General features: G+C 35.8%; 1 protein-coding gene across 4 annotated transcripts in view; it reads left to right on the top strand.

Annotated features, from left to right (window-relative positions):
- The window catches only part of DDHD1 (DDHD domain containing 1), a 70,628-nt gene extending 49,364 nt beyond the window's left edge, over positions 1-21,264 (top strand). For 2 of the 4 annotated variants that reach the window (XM_072963077.1, XM_072963075.1), the window contains 7 exons: positions 21-283; positions 1,647-1,722; positions 5,345-5,494; positions 9,599-9,851; positions 10,850-11,041; positions 13,621-13,704; positions 18,702-21,264. In XM_072963077.1, coding sequence (XP_072819178.1) covers positions 21-283; positions 1,647-1,722; positions 5,345-5,494; positions 9,599-9,851; positions 10,850-11,041; positions 13,621-13,704; positions 18,702-18,883 — 1,200 coding nt within the window. In that variant the 3' untranslated portion in view covers positions 18,884-21,264. The remainder of the gene's footprint in view (positions 1-20; positions 284-1,646; positions 1,723-5,344; positions 5,495-9,598; positions 9,852-10,849; positions 11,042-13,620; positions 13,705-18,701) is intronic. The other 2 variants (XM_072963078.1, XM_072963076.1) reach the window with 1 other exon arrangement.
- The last annotated feature ends 298 nt before the right edge of the window (positions 21,265-21,562 follow it).

Raw genomic sequence — 21,562 nt, 5'->3', positions numbered from 1 at the left:
TGTTTTCTTATTTCAAACAGCTAGTTAAAGGCCTTCAGCAAGAGCTGAACCGACTGTATTCCCTTTTCTGTTCTCGGAATCCGGACTTTGAAGAAAAAGGGGGTAAAGTCTCAATAGTGTCACATTCCTTGGGATGTGTCATCACTTATGACATAATGACTGGCTGGAATCCAGTTCGACTCTATGAACAATTGCTGCAGAAGGAAGAAGAGTTGCCTGATGAGCGATGGATGAGCTATGAAGAGCGACACCTTCTTGATGAACTCTATATGACCAAACGACGGTAAAATGCCCTAGTCTCTTAAAGGAATTTTAAAATTCTTCATGGAATTACTGGACCTCCAAGGAGAAAACTTAAAATTTTCATAATAAAGAAAAAATACATTGTCTAGGGTACAAAGTTTATTAGATAACATGCCTAATCAAGCTAGAGACTATTAATTTTCATGCTAATTACGTGTTTTCCTATAGCATAAAATAGTCATCTTTTTCTTTTGTCTCTTCTTCACAGTTTGTTAGGAGTGAAATCTAAAACTTATTCAAAGCTGAGTCACTCTCTAGAGTCCTTATTGAAAATGTTTACCAGTTTGTAATCCTTTGTAGTTTTACTAATCTTAGAGATGGGCCTTTACCTTTCTTATTATTCTGAAAATAATTTTAAAGCTTTTTTTTTCTTGACAAATATATTTTTGACATTTACCTAATCACTTTTGGCCATCCTGATACCATCTTTTAATTCTCTGCTACATTCCTATCTTCATCTCTAGTTAGATGCTCAGTCTTTGTTCTCTTAATGATCATCCAATTAATTCTAATAGAACAGTGAAAAGTCACTCTTTTTGATAGTTAGCATTATATAAAAACAGTTTAGTTGATTTAAATTTTTACTCAAGAAGCATTGAATTTTAGTCTTATAGAAGTTGTCTAAGGATTTCATTTACAATCTTGTTACGTACCATAGTATAGATACACACATTTATAGTGTCAAAATAATTGATAGTTTTGAAAGAAAATGTCATGTTGGCAAGGCTCAGAGCTGCATTTTAGATGTGAAAGCTAGTAAAAAAGAATTTTTTTAACAGGCTTAGGAAATGAACTGCACCTTTTCTTTTAACTTAGTTCCATTGTTTATTAAATGAAAGTAGATATGAAACACTAATAGGAAAACATTGAAATAATTTCATCAGCAAAGAACGGTTTAATCTATATGACATGGACAATTACACAGTTGTTAAAGAGATTGAAGTAGATCAGGAGGCAATGAAGTGAAAAGATCTCTAAGATTCATCATTAAGTGTAGAAAAAGGACAGACATAGAAATAGTGTATGAACATTTGGTATGTTTTATTTAAGGCATATACATACTTGGATGTTCCTTACATTTTACTAAAGATTTCCCCCAGAAAGCTATTAACAGCATGTATTGTGAAGAGTAGGAGTACTTGTACTAATTATTCTATAAACTTTTTTATAGACTTTTTATGCTACAGCAGGTACATTTTTAAATACTGTCACTTAAGGATTAGTTTGAGGGATTGGATACTAGGTCTTCGTTGTCTTCTTTATGCTTTAGGGAACTAGTGAACATCTAATACTTATAAAATATATAAATATGAATGTGTGCATAATCTCATACTCCTTCCTAGGTTGAGAGAAATAGAAGAACGGCTACAAGGATTGAAGGCATCGTCTATGACACAAACACCTGCCTTAAAATTTAAGGTAAGGAAAGACAGATGAGATTTTCATTTTTCATCTCAGTTGTTTTTCAAACAGCATTTGAAGCATGATGTTAGGGTTCAAATGAAATCCTAATTATTCTTTCAAATGAAGGTTCTTTCTGAATACATGCAGTATGAAAAGAATGGACGTGATGGTTTCCTAGCTCTCAAAATGCGTAACGCAGTGTTATTCGTTGTGGAGGGATACAACTTCATAGTACCCCCAAGAAATATCAAATAATCTCAAATAGTGAGACAAGAAACATAGAGACAGATCTTGGAAATATTTAGTATTTAGAATTAACAAACTTTACTGGCCAACTAGTTGTATATGGTAAGAAAAATAAGTGGAATTCTATCAGTGATGATTCCAGGGATGGAAAGCTGACATTGCGGTCAGTCAGTAATGTACGACAAAAGCAAAAGCAGAGGGTACACCAGTTAGTTTGGACCAAGGTGAGCAAACCAGTCTGGCTAGAATATACAGGACTCGGCATGGGGGCTGTGGGGAAGCAGGAAGAGCTTAAAAACAAAAGGGGGAACTTACATTTGATAAATGCAGTGGAAAGCTTTCCAGGGTTTTTGAGCATCGGAATAGAGCTGTCAAAAGCAATGGTTCAGAAGAATAAAAAGTGGCAGGGAGACATTGACATTGACCTAACTATTGGGAAGGACACAGCCTATAGCTAAATAACAGTCTGTTTGCAGTGTTAAATGGAGCGTGACTTAAGTTTCCTAATACTCATTTCCAGTTGAATGTACGCACGGGTCTAGTATGCTGTATTATCTCTTCTTGATACCCATTTCATTTATCATAGGAACTTAAATACGGGTTAGGTAATGGAAAGATGCAGAAATTGTTTTAAGCAAGAAGAATTTTCTTACTGAATCTATCTCTATGACTTATAAAGGTTTTTTTAACTTACACATTTAAAAGTCATATAAGATAAATTTAAAAGTCGTAAGAGAATTGGAGTCTTTGGAGTCATCCCCTCCTGGAATTTGAGTTCTATCTCTACTACTATTATTATATATACTCAGTGTTAAATATGTAGAATTGATCTGGTAGAGTAAACTCTCCTCTTTCATATCCTGGGTTTTGTACTGAAGAATTGAGTATGATCCACAAAGTAGATTAGAATCTCAAAATTCAGTATCACATTACTAGAATTTGTGCTCTCCATAACTGTCTGTCCTTCTAACACATAGTCAGGAGTCTAATAATATGAATTTTTAATTATTTAATTACTCATAGAGAAAAAAATATGGAAATCCGAAATTTAAAAAGGAATATAGGATGAATTGGCAAATTAATACTTAAGACTCCAGAGTTAAAAAAGAAACAGAAGTGTTTGTATGTGTATTATCTGGCAGATGGATTTATTTTGAGAATGAAAGTGTTAGGTCATTAAAATTTTTAAAAAGGCAAAAAATATTGACAAACATTGGTCTGGAAACTGGGAAACTTTGGTTCTGATCATGAGGCTTTGCCACTAACTAGTTATATAACATTAGGCAAATCTCTGCATTCATGTGTTTACTCATCTCTGGACAAGGAGGTTAGACTAAACGCCTGAAGTTCTTCCTCACCTTTAAAATTCTTTGATGGATGTAGATTAACACTAAAGCAGTCATTACTCTTATCTGAGAAAGAATAATTCCTTTCTGTGTTAAATGGCAAACTAATCATAAACAAAGAAAAGTTGTTCTATGAATTTAACAGATATTTATGAAGTGCTTGACCAACGCATAAAGCATTTTACTAGGGTGTACATGTGTAAGTGTGTGCATTTCAGCCCTGTCACTAGTAGTCCGAATGATTTTTCTTTTATTTTTAATTTATCTTAACACAAGTTAGATTTCTTCAACCTTCAAACATGTTTAAGTTCCCCAGTCCTTTAAAAAAAAAAAACACTTTCTCAAGCTTTCTTTAATGTAAAGGTACCATTTCAGAATACATGTTCATTTATATTTATTTTTTCATTTGACGAAAGAAAAGAATAATCACCCCAGAAGTGTGGTGAAGAGATTAAAGATTAAAGGTGTATAAAATTGAAGGTAGGGACACTGTTAACAGCATAGTCCAGATGAGAGGTGATGAAATGAAATGTTAGAATCTTTTGGGATGATTTCTTAGATATTGGGGATAAGAGGGAGGGATGAATTGGGATGACTTGCATCAAGATATGGGACACACAAGAGAGGTAGGGTGGATTTAGGAGAGGAAGCTGTCATGTTCTGTATAATCCAGTGCTTCTGACCACCTTATTTTTCTTGAAGCCCTCTCCTCCCTAGACTTCCATGGTGCTGCATTATCCCAGTTCTCTTTCTCCTTTCAACCTCTCTTTTATAGCTTTACCTCCTTTACCTGCTAATCAAGTGTGGACATTCCTCATAGTTCTATCTAAAGCCATTTTATTCTGTGTACTTCCTAAGCTATCTCACCCATTCTTTTGATTTTATACATCACTTATATGATGATGACACAGCCTTGGATATGATATATTCAATTCTACATCTCTTATCCTAACTTCTGTTACCTGTTAGGTATGTTACAGATACCTCAAACTAATTATGAACAAAAACATTATTTACTTAAAATTTCCTGTTACAATTAATGGAACCAGTATCTTTCCAGTAAGCCAGACCCAAGTCTTGTGAATTGCCTCTGGCGCCTTCTTTTCCCATCTCCATGCATTCATGTTGATTCCACTCTATCCTCTCACATTTCCATTTCTGAATGGAATAGTTTGTCCTTCTGGGCTCAGATTATCTTTTACCTAAACTCTTTCATTAGTTTTCTACCTTGTCTCCAAGTCACCAGCCTCTTAATTTTCCAATTCATTTACAAGCTACTACCAGATTTACTAACCTCCTAAAACATGGGTCAAATCCTATTCTCTTTCACTAGCTATAAAATCCAACTTTCTTAGTCAGTCAGTGTTCTGTACACACTCATTCCAAATAACATTTTCCCCACACCCAATTTTTCAACCACATGAGACTATTCTCTGAATTAAGCCAGATTCTTTCCTGCCTCTGCTTTACTTCATGTGGTTCTATCAATATTCCATATTTTTCTTTCCAGCCCTAGTATATCCCAACCCCAACTTTGGAAATCCTTTTCATCTGTTATGGCCAGTGGAGATGCTTCCTCCTTTGTAAGGCCCACAAAGTTGGGATGAGTTACTCCTTTCTCTACTCTAATACAGCACGTTTTCCCTCTATTACGCATTTATTTTACTCTGCCTCCCCAACAGGATTGTAAACTCCAAGTGCAAAAGCTCAGCCCTATTGTCTTTATATGTTTTGGAGCACCTAATAAATTATGACTTTACAAAAACAGGATAGCTTGATAAATCTTCCTTCTCCTTATTCTCATTCGTCATTTTCTCTTAGATTTAAAGATACTGAAGTTGCTTCTGGATAGATCGCTTAAAATAATTCATGGTTGTTATAGAGTTAACAAATAATGCAGATACCATCTAGACAAAGCTCATTCAAAAATATATATATTTGAAGATAATTTAATTATTTGTATTTTATCATATATTATGTTATGCCCAGCTTCTGTGAAAAACCTTTTGTCGTTTTTAAAATTTAGGATGACTTTGTCATTTTAGGTTGAAAATTTCTTCTGTATGGGATCCCCACTAGCAGTTTTTTTGGCATTGCGTGGCATCCGCCCAGGAAACACTGGAAGTCAAGACCATATTTTGCCTAGAGAGATCTGTAACCGATTACTAAACATTTTTCATCCAACAGATCCGGTGGTGAGTTCCAATTATGGACATTTTCCTCTCAATATTAAATTGTCCCTAAGAGAATCTATAAGAAATCTTGCAAGGTACTGCTGAATTTATGAGAAAGGGTTCATTTACAGACATACCTCATTTTATTGCTCTTTGCAGATACTGCTTTTTTTTTTTTTTAAACAAACTGAAGGTTTGTGGCAACCCTGCATTGGGTAAGTTTGTTGGTGCCATTTTTTCAGCATCAGTATTTTTTAATTAAGGTATGTGTTGGTGTTTTTAGACGTAATGCTCTGACACATTTAATAGACTTAAGTATAGTATAAACATGACTTTTATATGCATTGGGAAGCAAAAAATTAGTGTGATTCACTTTATTGCAGTGATCTGGAACCAAACCTGCAATATCTCTGAGGTATGCCTTTATCTGTTATATTTTTGAAATATTTGTGTTTTGGTTAACTTAAGGCCCAGGTAGTAAAATACCTTAAAGATGTTCTGTTTATATTGTACTTGTAAGATAAAAGCATAATGTAAAAATACTATCTCTGGACAGTTAATACAAGAGACAGGAGTCTTCTGGACTTCCAAACCTTAACCAGTTGTAATACCAATAATAGAGCAACCATAAATTTTTAAAAATCCATTTTAAGTATTTTTTCTCTAAAGCATGCTGAAACATTGAGATGTGTTTGATAGATCCTCTTAGAAATGAAAATATTTAAATACTATGTATTAAACATGAAAAAGTATAAGAATTTATTTTAACCTGGTGGAATTATAACATTTTGGATTTTTACATTCTCTATTATGTTTGTACTGTAAATAAAAATTTTAATGTAAACACTAAGGATCTTGCATCCAGGTAAACAATTTAATGCCAAACAAAGTGTTTTTTTTTTAATACCTTTATTGTGGTATGATTCCTGTACAGTGAATTACACATATTTCAGATGTACACTTTGATGAATTTTGATAGATATATACACCAGTGAAACCACCACCACAATCAAGATCACCACAACATTTCCATCACTCCTCAAGAGAGGCAGATTTAGAATTCCCAGTTTATCCTGTCCCACCCTCTTTACTTCGTGGTAACCATAAGTTTGTTCTCTGTGAGTCTGTTTCTGTTTTATAAATAAGTTCATTTGTGTCCTTTTATTTATATTCCACATATAAGTGATCTCATATGGTATTTCTCCTTCACTTTCTGGCTTACTTCACTTAGAATAACAATCTCCAGGTCCATCCATGTTGCTGCATGTGGCATTATTTTATTCCTTTTTATGGCTGAGTAGTATTCCATTGTACATATACACCACACATCTTTATCCAGTCAGCTGTCAATGGACATTTGGACATAGTGCTACTATGAACATTGGGGTGCGAGTATCTTTTTCGAATTAGAATTCCTTCTGGATATCTGCCCATGAGTGGGATTGCTGGATCATAGAGTAAGTCTAGTTTCAGTTTTTTAAGAAATCTGCGTGCTGTCCTTCATAGTGGCTGCACCAATTTACATCCCCACCAACAGTGTAGGAGGGTTCCTTTTTCTCCACATCCTCTCCAGCATTTATCATTTGTGGACTTTTTAATGGCCATTCTGACTAGTGTGAGGTGACAGCTCATTGTAGTTTTGATTTGCATTTCTCTAACAATTAGTGATGTTGAGTATCTTTTCCTGTGCTTGTTGACCACTGGATGTCTTCTTTGGAGAAATGTCTATTTAAGTCTTCTGCCCATTTTTTGATTGGGCAGGAGGAGTCAGTGCCTGCCCACTGCTGGGTGGAGCTTGGTCCTGGCCCTCTGCTGGGAAGGCCATGTCTAGGGGCATGTCCAGAGGCAGTTGAGGGCTTAGGAAGTATGGGGATGGGTGGGGCTGCTTTTCCACCCATTATGTTGTTTGGCCTGAGGCTTCCAGCACTCAAGACTACAGGCTGTTGGGGCTAGGTCTTGGTGCTAATGACTGAAGCAAGATGTCAGCCTCCAGGAAATCTCATGTAGATGAACACTCCCTGAATGTCAAATGTCTACCACCAGCTCTTATGTCCCTAAGGTGAGCCACAGCCACCCCCTACCTCCCCAGGAGACCATCCAAAACCACCAGGCAGGTGTGGCCCTGGTTCTTATTAAGTCACTGCCTCTGCCCTTTTACCTGGCACATGTGAAATTCTGTGTGTGCTTCCCAAGAGAGTAAAGTCTCCCCTAGTCCTCTGGGGCTCCTGGAGTTAAGCTCCAGTGGTGTTCAGATGTCCTGGAGTCTCCTTCTCCCAATTCAGGAACCGTGGTCTGGGGAGCGTGACGTGGGTCTCAGAACTCTCACTCCTGTGGGAGGGCTTCTGTGACTTAATTCTTCAGCTTGTGGGTCGCCCCGGGGACAGAGGGCTTGATTATATCGCAAGTATGCCTGCTTGGTTCCCGCTGAGGTTCCCTCTTTATGTTTCCAATTGAAGAGGATCTTTTTTGATAGGTTCCAGTCTTTTTTTTCCAACGGTTGATTAGCAGTCAGTTGTGGTTTTGTTGTAGTGGTAAGGAGAGGCAAGCTTGTGGTCCTGCTACTCCACCATGTTGATCAGACCACAAATATCCAAGTAAGGTTTTTAGATGAGAAAAAAACACTTCCTTAAATCCTTTTGGGGACAAGTCTAGCTATAACTAAATTTAAAACAAGAGATTTTAAATAACATTTATTCTCTGAAAAATAGCTTTATATAATTGTGTAAAGTCTTCTAAAAGATTTTTAGCTAGTCCCAAATAAATATGGCATTGACTAAACACTAGAATTTTAGAAAATTTCCCATATGTTAAAGAATCAAAACTGCTATATTTAAGAAATAAATTTCACTGAACTGGAATCTAGTATTAGATTCAAAGACAGACTGCACAGTCTTGGCCAAGTCACGTCTGAGACTATTTCTTATCTATATAATGCAAATGATACTGTTTTACCTCATAAGTTTGTTAGGACTAAGTAAAACATGTATAAACACCCAGCTAGACTTTCAGTATTTCATTATGTGCATTCATTTTACTCACTTTCTTATAAATTAAACGTGAACTTGAGTTTGTAGGTGAACTCTGAGCTTTCAGTATACTTTGTATAATCTTAAACTTTGTTATACAGTTGACCCTTGAACAACTCAAGGGTTGGGGTGCTAACCTTCTGCACAGTCAAGAATCAGGGTATAATTTTACAGTCAGCCCTCTGTACGCACGATTCCACATCTGCAGATTCAACCAACTGCAGATTGTGTAGTACCGTAATATGTATTCTTGGGGAAAAACTCCACATATAAGTGGATCTGCACAGTTCAAACCTGTGTTGTTCAAGGGTCAACTGTATTGTAAATAGGAGGGTTCTGAACTCATTGTTACAAATTTTTTATTACTCGTTTTATAGTTTTTCTGTGATTTTTTTTTTTAATAGCTCATGTCAGAACTGTGCTAGGAAGTTTTTCCCAAGTTATCTCTTCTTTCCAACAGCCTTGTAAGGTAGTAGGAAGTGTAATCTCCTTTCTACAGCTCAGGAAACTGAGGCTCTGAGACCTTGTGACTTGGTGAGTGTCATATAATTAATAAGTTACAGAGGCCAGAATATAAACTCGGGGAATTCTGATGCCGCGTCCATTACTTTTTCTGCAATATCATCCTTATTTCACATTAGGCGGATGGTCTTATATCACCATCCACTTTATGTGTTACTATATTAATCTGTTTGAAAATAGGGTTTACTAAGAACTTAGGTATTAAAAATTGACCTTACTTGCTGTGTTCTAGTTTACCATTTACTGCTTCAATTTTGCTTGTGAGACTAACATAAATCTAATTGTTAGATGATACCAGAACATAATAAAAATGAATCCGTTTCTCTGAAAGACTAATTAATGGGCACTGTTAGCCTAAACTAACTCTTAATTGTGTTTTATAGTCTGATCATTCAGGATACATAATTAGACAAACTACATATTATTAACTGTGAAGAACTAGAAATACATGTTAGGAATATCAGGTTTTTAAAATATTACCTAAGGTCTGCTGAGCATACAATAGAATAAGAATAAACAGCTTACTAAAATCCAAGCATTGTACCTTAATGTTGTGTGTGTTTTTTTTTTAATCAAGGCTTATAGACTAGAACCGTTAATACTGAAACACTACAGCAACATTTCACCTGTGCAGATCCACTGGTATAATACTTCCAATCCTCTACCTTATGAGTCCATGAAGCCAAACTATCTTCACCCAGCAAAAGACCCTACCTCAGTTACAGAGAATGAAGGCATTTCAACAATACCAAGCCCTGTGACTTCGCCAGTCCTGTCCCGCCGACACTATGGGGAATCTATAACAAACATAGGCAAAGCAAGTATATTAGGTAATTTCTCTTCAGTATGCCTTATCAATGAATTTAAGCACTTTTATATAGACATTAGATTTTTGGTACTTGGAAATACTCTCTGTATTATCAAAACATTCAACAGTTAATATTCATGTTTAGAATTAACTACCCTCTCTCACTGTTCAAATTTGAGGGCCAAATCCCTGAAGTATTAGATCAAATCCTGTAGTTAAAGAATATGAGATAGCTGGATGCACAAGAAAAGGCTGGGAAATCAAGTCCCTCATTTTAAATCTTGAGCACATCACTTACTATGAGATCTCAGAAAGTCACATAGTTTTTAATGCTCTGCTTCCTCATCCATGAAATGAGGGAGTACTTGAGTGCTAAGGGTACCCCTGCCAACCAGTTCTCTGATCCATGTCCTAAAAGTCTGTCAACCTGTCCTTCCTGAGGGCAACAAGGGTATTTAATTTCTCTTTGAATGATCTGCGGTACCAGCCACAATGTTTGGTGTAGCATTGGAGCTCAATTGTGTGCCATTTTAACTTGTCTATTGCTTTTGGTTATGAGTTGCCTTAATACAAAATGCCACAAGATGGCGCCATAAATAGGCTTTATCTGCTGCACTCATTGATAACGACCTCGCCATGCAGATTTATTCATTGCTTTTTATAACATACCCACTTAACTTTAGTAGTAAGCATATCGATAGTAAATTTATGCACATATGAATGACATGGTTCTTTCATTAACATTTTTAATCTTATGAAGTACTTTAATAAACAATGATCACTTTAATAGTCTTTATTCCTTTGTAAGCTTTTCTTAGAGTTTGTGCAATTTTTGTCCTATTCAACACCATTTTTATTTAGAAACCTACAATATAAATTGTAACTTACTTATGTTTCCACCTTGGAAAAACATAACTAGGGCTTGGTCCCTCTGCAACTGGCTGTAATTATGGGTGGTGCTCTTTAGCTTGGTATGTGGTGTAATTCAGCAGAATGATTGCCCTGTTTTGTGAAATGCAGGGGCTGCGAGCATTGGAAAGGGACTTGGAGGAATGTTGTTCTCAAGATTTGGACGGTCATCTGCATCACAGCCATCTGAGATTTCAAGAGACACTATAGAAGACGAGAAGAAGCCGATTGCCTCACCTCCTACGACCACTGTGGCAACGCAGACCCTCCCACATAGCAGTTCTGGCTTTCTTGACTCTGCATGTTAGTTCACACTGTTCTCTGCAGCTTTATCTGGTATCTTTTTAAAGCTTCAGGAGGACAGAGAGGATTAAGATATTAACACTAGCTGTCAACTCTATAATCTAAAGCATGATTAGCTTTTAAAGAAAAAATGATTTCTCTACTTACATTTTTAAGAATAATCCCCAGGTAAATGCAGTTTTACTCTCTGCTTTGATGAATTAAGTTAAGAACATTAATAATCAGGGTCCTGTGGCACAGAAGTCTTAGACGTCAAGCGTAAGACAAATCCCTCATTTTTATAAAATTGTTGTTTTTTTTTTAAACATGGTCTTCTCAGCCTTAAAACTTCATGTAATCACTTCAAACCTATGCTGTATCTACTCTTGATACTTTTTTAAAACTGCTGTGCCAAAACCATCCTGCTGCTAATCCCAGGGCTCCCTTCATTTAACCTAATTATAAAACCTTCAAAGCTTTCATTGTATTGAATCCACTGTATGGCTTCCAATCCTATCCCAACTATATGGGGTAAAGTAGACATTCAAGAAATGCGTGAATGAATGGATAATTCATTCTCACTTAGCATTAGAATGGAGCTTTATTTAATTTTTTCCAGTGGATTTATAAGGTCTAAAATCTTGAATAGTTGTGAAACACTAATTACACATAGTATATGTTTACTTCCAGGGATCTAAACTTGAACCTTATTTTTAAGTGTCCAGTAGAAGACTACTAAGACCTAGTTTTCCGTTGACTTACATAAGGAAATGTAGATTCTGAAACTTGCTACTTTTCTATAACTATTACAAGAAGAAAAGTTTACCTTCTTCCTCTAAAAATGTTTGCACATTTCATTTCAGATACTTAGAGCCTTGTTTTCTTATTGTATCTGCTACTCTGAATTTTAAAAAGACCAGCATTCATTGCCATTCATAAAACTTACTTAAAATGGAAGTTCAAGTGTGGCAGTCCTGGAGGCTGGCTCTGTCTATAGTCAGCCCCACTCCAGGGTGAATTATCCTGGCCATTCCTGAACTGGACGTTACTATTTAGGCCAATAGCATTTTTTTTTTACCTAATGCTGTCTGTGTCAGACTCTGAGTACTGAAAATTTTATAATTGCAGGTCTTTTAAACACTGCCTAGAGAATTCATTTTAGATTTTGATGTTTGTACAAAATTCATAGTTCTCTCATGAGAGTTCTGTACTATTGCTGACCTAAAACTCTCACTTCTGCTTAATATCAGACATGACATTGTAAAAATACAAAATTCTGTATAACATGCAGATATCAAAAGAAAACTACTCTAAACTTCTGAGGAAAAATAATTTCGAAGAATTTTATAAGAGTCCAGGTAAAAAGTCACAATTCCTTGTAATGTTAGTGCACAACAGTGATACTAGTGAACATTAGTGTGAATGAGGGAAGAGAAGGAGCAGGGGAGAATTTGAGCCCCAGGGAAGTCATACAGAGAAGTCTCTAGGATCTGAGGGGAGAAAACTGACCTTTAGTTTTCTTACTATTTAACATAGGAATTTCAAAATGATAGTAAAGAAACCTGTTTCTTCTTTCAAGGCAAATGAGTAGAAATGCTTCCCTGTATTACATTATTATATCTCGATACCTTAACAAAATACTTTTTCTGTCATTCTTGCATATAAATTCTTTGTCGGTCTTAATGGTAAATTCCTTGCCAACTGTAGACTCAGCTAACTATGAGCTAATCATGATTTCTTATTTAGATATATTCACCTTTAGATACAGATTTTAAAAGTCCAACTTTTAAAATTAGACTACTTACTACAGTAGAATTATGACTTTTAAATCAAATCTCCAAGATTGCCTTACTAATTCTTGGACTTGCTTTGGTAATATACTCCTCTATGTAATCTTGATTTAGACAAATTTTTAAACTCATAATTGCTCTTTTGGTGTATCTTGTAAATCATAAAACCTTTTTTCCTTAAATCTTCTTTCTGGAATTTAGTCACTGTGATTAGGTGATTCTGGCTTCCTTCCTTATTTTCTGCTCACTTTGATTGCCTCAGTTCTTCTCAGTAACCTTTATTCTGAACCTACGACTTTGATTCTCTTGCTTTTTGAGGGTAGGATGGACACGGACTATGAATTCATGATCAGTCTTTGAAGAGTTAGTGTTGTCAGTTGAAACCACTTTATTAACATCAAGTTGAAGCATCTTACATAGCTGTTCTTCATTTCTTTTGAAAACTATAGGCTTATTTCCAGTGGTTTTACTGTTTCATTTCTTGTGCTATCCTGCATTTGTAACATATGGAAAGAAAAGATCTGTTTCTTTTAGCACTGGTATGCTTCTAGGTTAGAACTTCAGTGAACTATATATTGGGAGGATATCTGGGTGTTAACAGATGATGACATTATATTTGAAAGTTAATTATGATTGCCTTTTCCATGAAGGAGCTCTTCACAAGAACCAAAGTGTGTACTTTTTTATGTATGCAGGGTTTAATCAGCTTACATGGGAGTATCGTTCTAACTTCTGGCTGCTGCATCATTGAAGGCCATTTGTAACCGTCAGCCAGTATTTTACAGCATCTTGTGTTTTTTTTTTTCACAGATTTCAGACTTCAAGGATCATTCTTTAATCTCCCACAACTTCTTTTTCCGGAAAATGTAATGCAGAATAAAGATAATACCCTCGGTATGGTATATGTCAGGAATAGCATTCAGAACACTACAAAAATGATCTACCTAGATTTCTTCTGCTCATTGAAAAATTGAAGCAGTTCTTCTATGAGATCAGCTTGAATGTTACCATTATAGACTATTTTATACATATTCTCTGCCTTTATTTTCTAATCTTAAATGGTAGTGATCCTGAAACTTGACTACCGCTGAGACACTGAGCGTACTAAATTATGTGATACTCCTATATGCTTCTACAAAGAAGAAGCCTTTTAGAGAGGGAGAAAAAGCATTAGTCTGTTTCCTTTCTTCTCTGTTGCCCTAGAGCTTTCAAAGAGGTTCACTATTCTTTTTATGTAATATACTTAGATATAGAAGGATTTCATAGTGTAAAGAATTTAATCATTCCTAGTTATTTCACATGTCAGTGACACTACCCCTAGCACTGTTGGTATGCCATAGCTACTATCTAGTTTCAACACAAATATTTAATGTTCTTTAGTGGCATAGGTACACTTTGAAAAATTAATATTATTGGATGCAAGAGATATTTTCAGTCTCTTAATTTTCAGCAGATTCAAAATGCATTGGTAAAAAGCTTAATCTTAGCAGTTTAAAATAACTTTTATCATTAACTTCTCATTCCTTTTTCTGCAGTTCCTCTCTTTCCTTTTTTTTTTTTAATACTGGATTTTGTCTTTAACAACTATGTTACAGGTTTTTCCTTGAATTTAACCACATCTAATTTTACAATTTCCGTATTTATAATTGCTAATTTTCATGCATTTTTTCAATTTTTTTCTATTTTCAAAAAAATTCTTACTTGATATAGATTCCAAAACACTGTTTCAGCATAACAAGCTGTTGTTTTGTTTGTTTTGTTTTGTTTTGTTTTGTTTTTTGGCTCCGTAACAGCCATTTATGTTGATCTAACTCTGTGAGCTCCCCTCAAGAAACGATCTAATTTAAGTGCTCTCTCTGGTCCCTGCTCATGTACTAGTCACTTCCATAAAGAAATAGTTGATCTGTGCTTTTTGCATATTTAGCTGAAAAAAGAAAAATTAATCTACTCATATATTTGTCCTGCATTCAAGTGGCCTACACTATCTTAAAGCCATCCCAACTACCTAAGCAATTAGACCACTAATCTTAACTACACCACACTGATCAGATGGTAATATGTGTATGGCTTCTATTTTCCCTTCCCTTATTACTCATTCAATAGTTATTTATGAAATGTTTACCAGGAGTCAAGTAGGTAGTCACTAGAAAAGATACCAAGATAAAACACTTCAGTGCTGCCCATAAAAATGTAAAGTGCTGATGTGGAAATGGTTTTCTAGAGGGCGTATATTCTAGTAGGAAATGTAGGTAACTACAAATATAATTATAATATATGTTAGAATGTGATGAGCCACGTAACAGACACAGGTAAGAGCCTCTGTCAGTTCTAAGGAATGAGAAAATGCTTTCACCTGGAGAAATCAAAAAAGGCTTTGTGGAAATAGGATTTGGACAAGCAGAGATGAAGAGACATTGCAGAGAGAAGAAACAGCAAAAGCAAAAACAGAGGTGGGGAGCACAGGGTATGCAGAGAACCAGAAGTTCATTCTCTTGAGAAGAACCTAGGAAGAGTGGAAAGGGGTAGTTCCGAATGTGATTGGGAAGCTTTCTCAAACCAGACTGTAGAGGGCTGGCAAATGTGGCCGTCTCCAGCAGTTACCCACAGAGCCTGTATTTACCCCAATAGCCCAACTGTTGTCAAATGTTAGGTATCTGAGTGTCTTTCAGGGTAGACAAGTATTGGGAAATTTGGGGGAGACAGAAATGACAACCAATGATAAAACTCAGTACGGAGTTGTTTTTTCTGTTTTTTTTTTTTTTCAAATGAAAGATGGTTACCAAATATTCTTAAATGTATTTGGAGCTATGATAAGTCACAAAATGTAAATATTCCCTGGATGTCAGATACCTAAGCACATAAAATGTATAGTCTTTCCAAGGCAGCACAAAAATAAGAAGACATAATTTATCAACAAGAACTCTGAGCACAATCTAATTACAAATGACTCTTTCACCAGTCATTTGGAAACCCAGTTTCCTTTACTAGTACTCTAAGTGTTTTTCTTAGTATACCTGGGGCCAAAAATTATGCAATTGTGACTATGATTATTATTTATAAATAAGATAACTATTAAGTTTTTTGAAAGTTCCAGAAGGAAAGTTAAGAGACTTTCATTAAATAGAAAAAAACGTTTCCAGTTAGTACACCTGGTAATACTAAGATGCTTACTTTCTATTCATGTGTGTTACTTTTTAACATGAGATTCATGCTGACAGGCCCTGTGCACAGGAGAATTCTCTGCTGAAAGCACAGTGCTGGGGACGCTCTCCCTTCACTGTGTGGACTGCAGACATTTGCTTTGGGAAATAGGGAAGTGTGCCCATAGGCACGACTCCCCCAAAAAGGAAAATAATCCATGTTTTAAAACAGTATAAGCAAACTTCTAAAAGTAATTTAAAGCCAACAGTCTTTTTCTCATTTTTACTTCTCAACTGTTCAGGAATCTCATTCTTATTTTGTAGATGGAGGAACATTAACACTTAGGCACTCAAGAGAGAGAGAAGGACAAAGTGATGATTTTATATTCTCCTTTCTCTTTGCCCTAACTTAGTGAGAGAAACTAGGAAAAACTACTAACCTGTATGATGCCACCCTTTCTGGATATGGTAATACTGAGAAAGTAGGTCCAAGGCAACTCCATGTAGGTCACGAGTACATCTCACAGCACATATAGGATGGTGCTTCCATGTAATAATCTCACTCCCTGGGGATTCCGTGATCTGCATAAAGGGAGAAGATGAAACAGGCCCACCTGCTTCCATCCATCCACCTGCAAAGCCAACACAAATGTAATGTCAGCTGCTGTGGCAGTCTGGCTGGGGTAGACCTTCAAAGGAAGATGAGAGACATAAGACAGGTTCATCAGATACAAACTGGCTACTTAATTCCCATGTTGATAGGGACAACCTACAGATAATTACAAAGGGATAGAGAGGGCCAGTCTAGTTAATGACACAAGTTGCTATAGGCAATAAGAATTGCAAGGACATGTAATATAAGGGGACAATAAATTTATCATTTGAGTTTATAGTACTTGAAAGGCAGTGTAGCACAGTAATAGCACATTAATACATTTCAGGGACAAAATCAAAGTGGAACCAAATAACACTAGTTATAACAGGGAAAAACCTCCCTTTCTTTGACTTTAAAACGGCAACTCAACCTGAGACTGTTGGATTAGGAAGATATTCTACAGTGGCATGTGGAAGTCAATTCTTAGAAATTATAGTGTGGTGTGGCTTCACCAATATTAATGCATATGTTTCTGATCTCTTCTGTTTTTCCTCTTATTTCTCCTTTTTTCTCTATGACTAACTTCAACTTGACTCCTCTTCGTGCTTGATAATTTGTTCCCTCTTTTCGTCTTCATGTCTGTGGTACCAGAATGTACCTATGAAATTAACACCCATGTCCTGTGGAATACAGAGGGTAAAAGATTAAGACATTACTATCCCAGAGTTCCACATGTGGATTACAACTATTTGTGACTTATTATGGATTAGATTACCATAATTTAAATGAGAAAAATAGCAGTTAAAAAAAAACTTTGTAAAAAGCCTATGTCAATATATTTTACAAGTGTTTTGTAACCTAATTGATATTTATGCTGTTTAAGTGTAAACCTTATCTGAAAATGGATAGTCAGACCCATGGGTAGTCCTTGTTAGAAAAGCACAATTGAATAGAAAAATAACTCTAAGTGCATTTTTAAATCACCAAATGGTATTGTCACAAAACACATGTTTAAAATAAGCATTAGCTAAACATTTATATGAGATCATTTTCTAAAGCGATGTGATTTCCTACATGTGATTACCATATTCCCAGTGTACAAGCAAAACCCAACTTTTTCTCCAACCTCCTTAATTTTTGCTGGTTTTTACTTTTCAGATCCACTGGCACTCTGGGCAAAGAACAGACTTAGTGTCTGAATGGTAGTGGCTTGGGTGCTTTTTAAAAGTTTTTAAGACCCTTCAAAATACTGTATGGCTCATTGACAATTTAAAGGAGTTCATGAAGATGAAATTGCCATTTTTCTAAGTGTTTTAAGGATTTATGAGATGAACTGATCTCAGTCTTCTTATAGCCTTGATTTTTAAGGTGGTTTTTATGTAGCAGGTATTTCGAGGACTTTCTCTGTGTTTTAGGAAAGACTTGATAGAAATCACTGAATTGTTTGAGGACAGCATTGCTATAAAATGAAATCCTTCCTCTCAAGGATCAACATTGTTCCTTCCAGTGTAATTTTCCCAGCCACCTAGTGGATTCTTTTATTGAACAGACATTGAATGAGCACGTGTTATGTCCCACGTGCATGTTAGGCCCTGCTGACTGAATGGAGGCTAGGCTGTGTCATGGCTGCCTTTGAGAAATTCAGCTAAGTGGGAAAGAAAACATTCCAGGACTGCAGTAGATGTTATCTTTCAACATGTCCCCACTGAGACAGCTGACCGCTAGGGCCTTGCCAATGAAGGAGCCTGGAGTGACCTGCTGCATTCTTACAGGCATTATTGCTTGTAAGCCTGGCCCATGATTCTGTGAGAAGGCTGTTTTCCTTATTTTACAGATTAGGCACAAAGATTAAATGGGAAAGCCAGGGTTTGAGCCCGGTTTCTTTACTACAAATATGCTATGATACCAAGCAAGATTTTTGTTTCTCTGCTTCATTGTTCCATATTGACCTGAACACATGAAGGAGAAAACTCACCAAATAGAATTCTGAGCTGCTGAGCCTCTTGAGTGTTCTCTCCCGTAAGATTAGTGGGAAGTCACTTCTTAAAAACTAGTAATCAATTCTGTTAGGTAAATTTTTATTCTCAACTCTAGTAAGTCTGTATAGAACTGGTCTTATTGTAATATCTATTCACTTTGACTTCTGTCCTTTCTAGTGGAACTGGATCACAGAATTGATTTCGAGCTCAGAGAAGGCCTTGTGGAGAGCCGCTACTGGTCAGCCGTCACGTCGCATACTGCCTATTGGTCGTCCTTGGATGTTGCCCTCTTTCTTTTAACCTTCATGTACAAACACGAGCATGATGATAATGCAAAACCCAATTTAGATCCAATCTGAACTCTTGAAGGACGTTAATGGCCCAAAGCTGATTTTTTTTCTGTTAAAATATGTGTGTCAAGATATGGACGTTTCAGGTTTAAGTATGTTTCAGTTTTGTTCAGGGCAAGAAATATTTGAATTTAAAAGCACTTTATTTTTTTTTTAAAAAAAACATATGTTAAGTCTAAAGTAAGTAATTTACAATTTTCATCATTTTAATTATGAGTCTGACAGAGCCCCCTGCAGAGAATCAAGCAAGACCTGGAAGTAAGGATGGTTTGGGTGGACTGCAAAGTTGTAAATCACAGTCTCACTTCTCCCAAATATAAAGGCATCTTAATGGGTTGAATCTAACGTGTTAACCAAAATATGTTCTAAATCTAAAATGGTGAAGGTCCAGGGTATTCCGTGTAAAGATCACGAGGTGGTATCATTGTTTTAGATTTTTATGAAAGCTTCCATTTCCACAGTTCCTTTGAAACTTGAGTATAAGAGATTTAAAATGTCTTGAATTAAACTTGTTTAGAAAAACTAATGCTAGAAAAGAAACAACATTTGAACTACTGTATTTATAATTTATTACCTCGGACTAATCACTTTATGTCAATGTATGGAACATGACATTTTTTTAAATGTTTCTTTTGAGTGATTTAAGAACCACATTTGTTTTCTATAGTGTGAAGACCCTTTTTTCTCAGAACTCCATCTTTGTACTCTTCAGATGAATATATAGACACTGTGGCATAATTTCAGTATTTTTTTCATTAAAAGCTTGTACTTTCACACAAAATAACACTAGTTCAATTATTTTGAAAAAAGTGAACTTTTTTATTACGTCATGTAACCTCAGAGAAAGTTAAAGTTTTCTAACTTTGACATGAAGTACCCCATAATAGGTACATTTAATTAACTACTGGAAAATTAGTAAACTTCTTTGGAGTAGGGAGTATGACAACTATTTAAAATATATTAGCATCTGTGTGCCAAACAATTACCATATAAAGGGGGGTGGAGTGCCACTAACAAATTTTATTTGTGTTTTAAGAAATCGCAATTGAGACAGAGGCACAATAGCAATAGTTCAGGATTGAGGCGTTGGAAGAGTTTTCTTAGCTGTAGTTTTTTTCCACAGTGCTTTTCATCTGAGGAGCTCAAAGTGCTTTAAGATTCAATAATGTATGTAGTAACTCCTTGAGGTAAGTAAATGTTATTCTCATGTTACTTGTTAATACACTAAGGCACCAAAACATTTAAAGTGCCTTGAATTAGATTACAGAGCAAGTCAGAAGAACTCAGATTGAAGACAGGCCATATTCTTTTAGATGATGTTCATTGCCTAATGATGCACATGTGACCTCTTATTTTTCACACAGTAATAACAGAAGCAAGTTGCAGTTCTTAATTTGGAGAAATGACTGTGAAGCCAGTACTTTACCCTCCTAGTCATACACATTCCTGGGTTCTCACACAAAGGAGTTACTTCGAGGGGGTCAGTAACCATCTCTGCCACAACCACCCCTCACTTTCGAGTGGCTTCCACTAGGTTCCACTGAAGGTGCTGTCTTTGCTTATCTTAGCTTCCCCGTGATCACTGTCAAACTGGGAGCATAGTGGGTCAGTCACACATCTCATTCCTTTCTTTGTAAGATACTAAAATCTTTGGCTTAGTTGTAGGTTCTGCTCAGCACTGTCAGTCCTCTGTTTTGGCCTTTCATTGAATTTGCACAACATAAAGCACTCATTTTTTGTGCTTAAAAAGATCCCAAGGCTCCATGCCCAAATATGTGACTCACTAAGAAACCCTTGCTATAAAAGGTTTTGATGTGGTCCTAGCAAAGCTGAAGCTGTGTCTTTCAAATTTAGAGATTCCTGTGAACTCAGGTCATTTTCATACCCTGTTTATTTTGTAGGTCTGTTCTCATGTCTCCTATGACTGTCCCATCAAAGGTACTTGAGCATGTGTTGCTGTGGGTGGTATGACACTCATAAAAAGAAACATTCCCATGGCTATAGGAATATGTCACCTTCCCTTTTTTTTTCATATTGAGGAAAAAGATCAAATTTAACCACATGGAAGTTACTTGAATTCTTGAAAAGAACAACATCCAAAACCCCCTTTACAAAAAGAGACATTCTGGATTATTGGACCTAGTTTTATTTTCGGCTCATTTCGTCAATAGAGATGGTGACTTTGATTTTGCAGTACTCTTGCTTCCATGTCTCTGCATGTTATCATGGAATGTACTTGTATATACTCAAGTAATATACAGAGTATGTGTAATTCTAGCTTGATTTAGAAGCTAAGTCAGTTACTGAGTAACATTTTGCAACTTTATTCCAGCAAGCACTAAATTGGCCAAAAAGTTCTGTTTTTGATACCATTAAAATTTTATTCTCTATTTTGTGTACATGCTATGATGATTCTTCTGAGTATTGATCAGATCGTTCAAACAATTTTAATCCAGTTAGGTTCCCAAGAGTTATTTAAATTTAGAATAAGAATGTTTTGTTCTTAACTTTATTTTCAGTAGTAATTATGCTTATGTTATAATCCAGTGTTGCAGCATATTAGAACATAATTACAAATACCCTCAGTTTCCCAATAACGACTTTATATTGAAGCAAGCCTTAAGAATCGTAAGTTTTACTTCCATTAAATGCATCTGTCAGCTTTGGAAATTCTCACACTGAACATGT

The sequence above is a fragment of the Vicugna pacos genome, chromosome 6 (genome assembly GCF_048564905.1).
Source record: "Vicugna pacos chromosome 6, VicPac4, whole genome shotgun sequence".
NCBI classification, from domain to species: Eukaryota; Metazoa; Chordata; class Mammalia; order Artiodactyla; family Camelidae; genus Vicugna; species Vicugna pacos.
The sequence above is the reverse complement of the archived record's forward strand: the minus strand, read 5'-3'. Positions and strand labels throughout refer to the sequence as shown.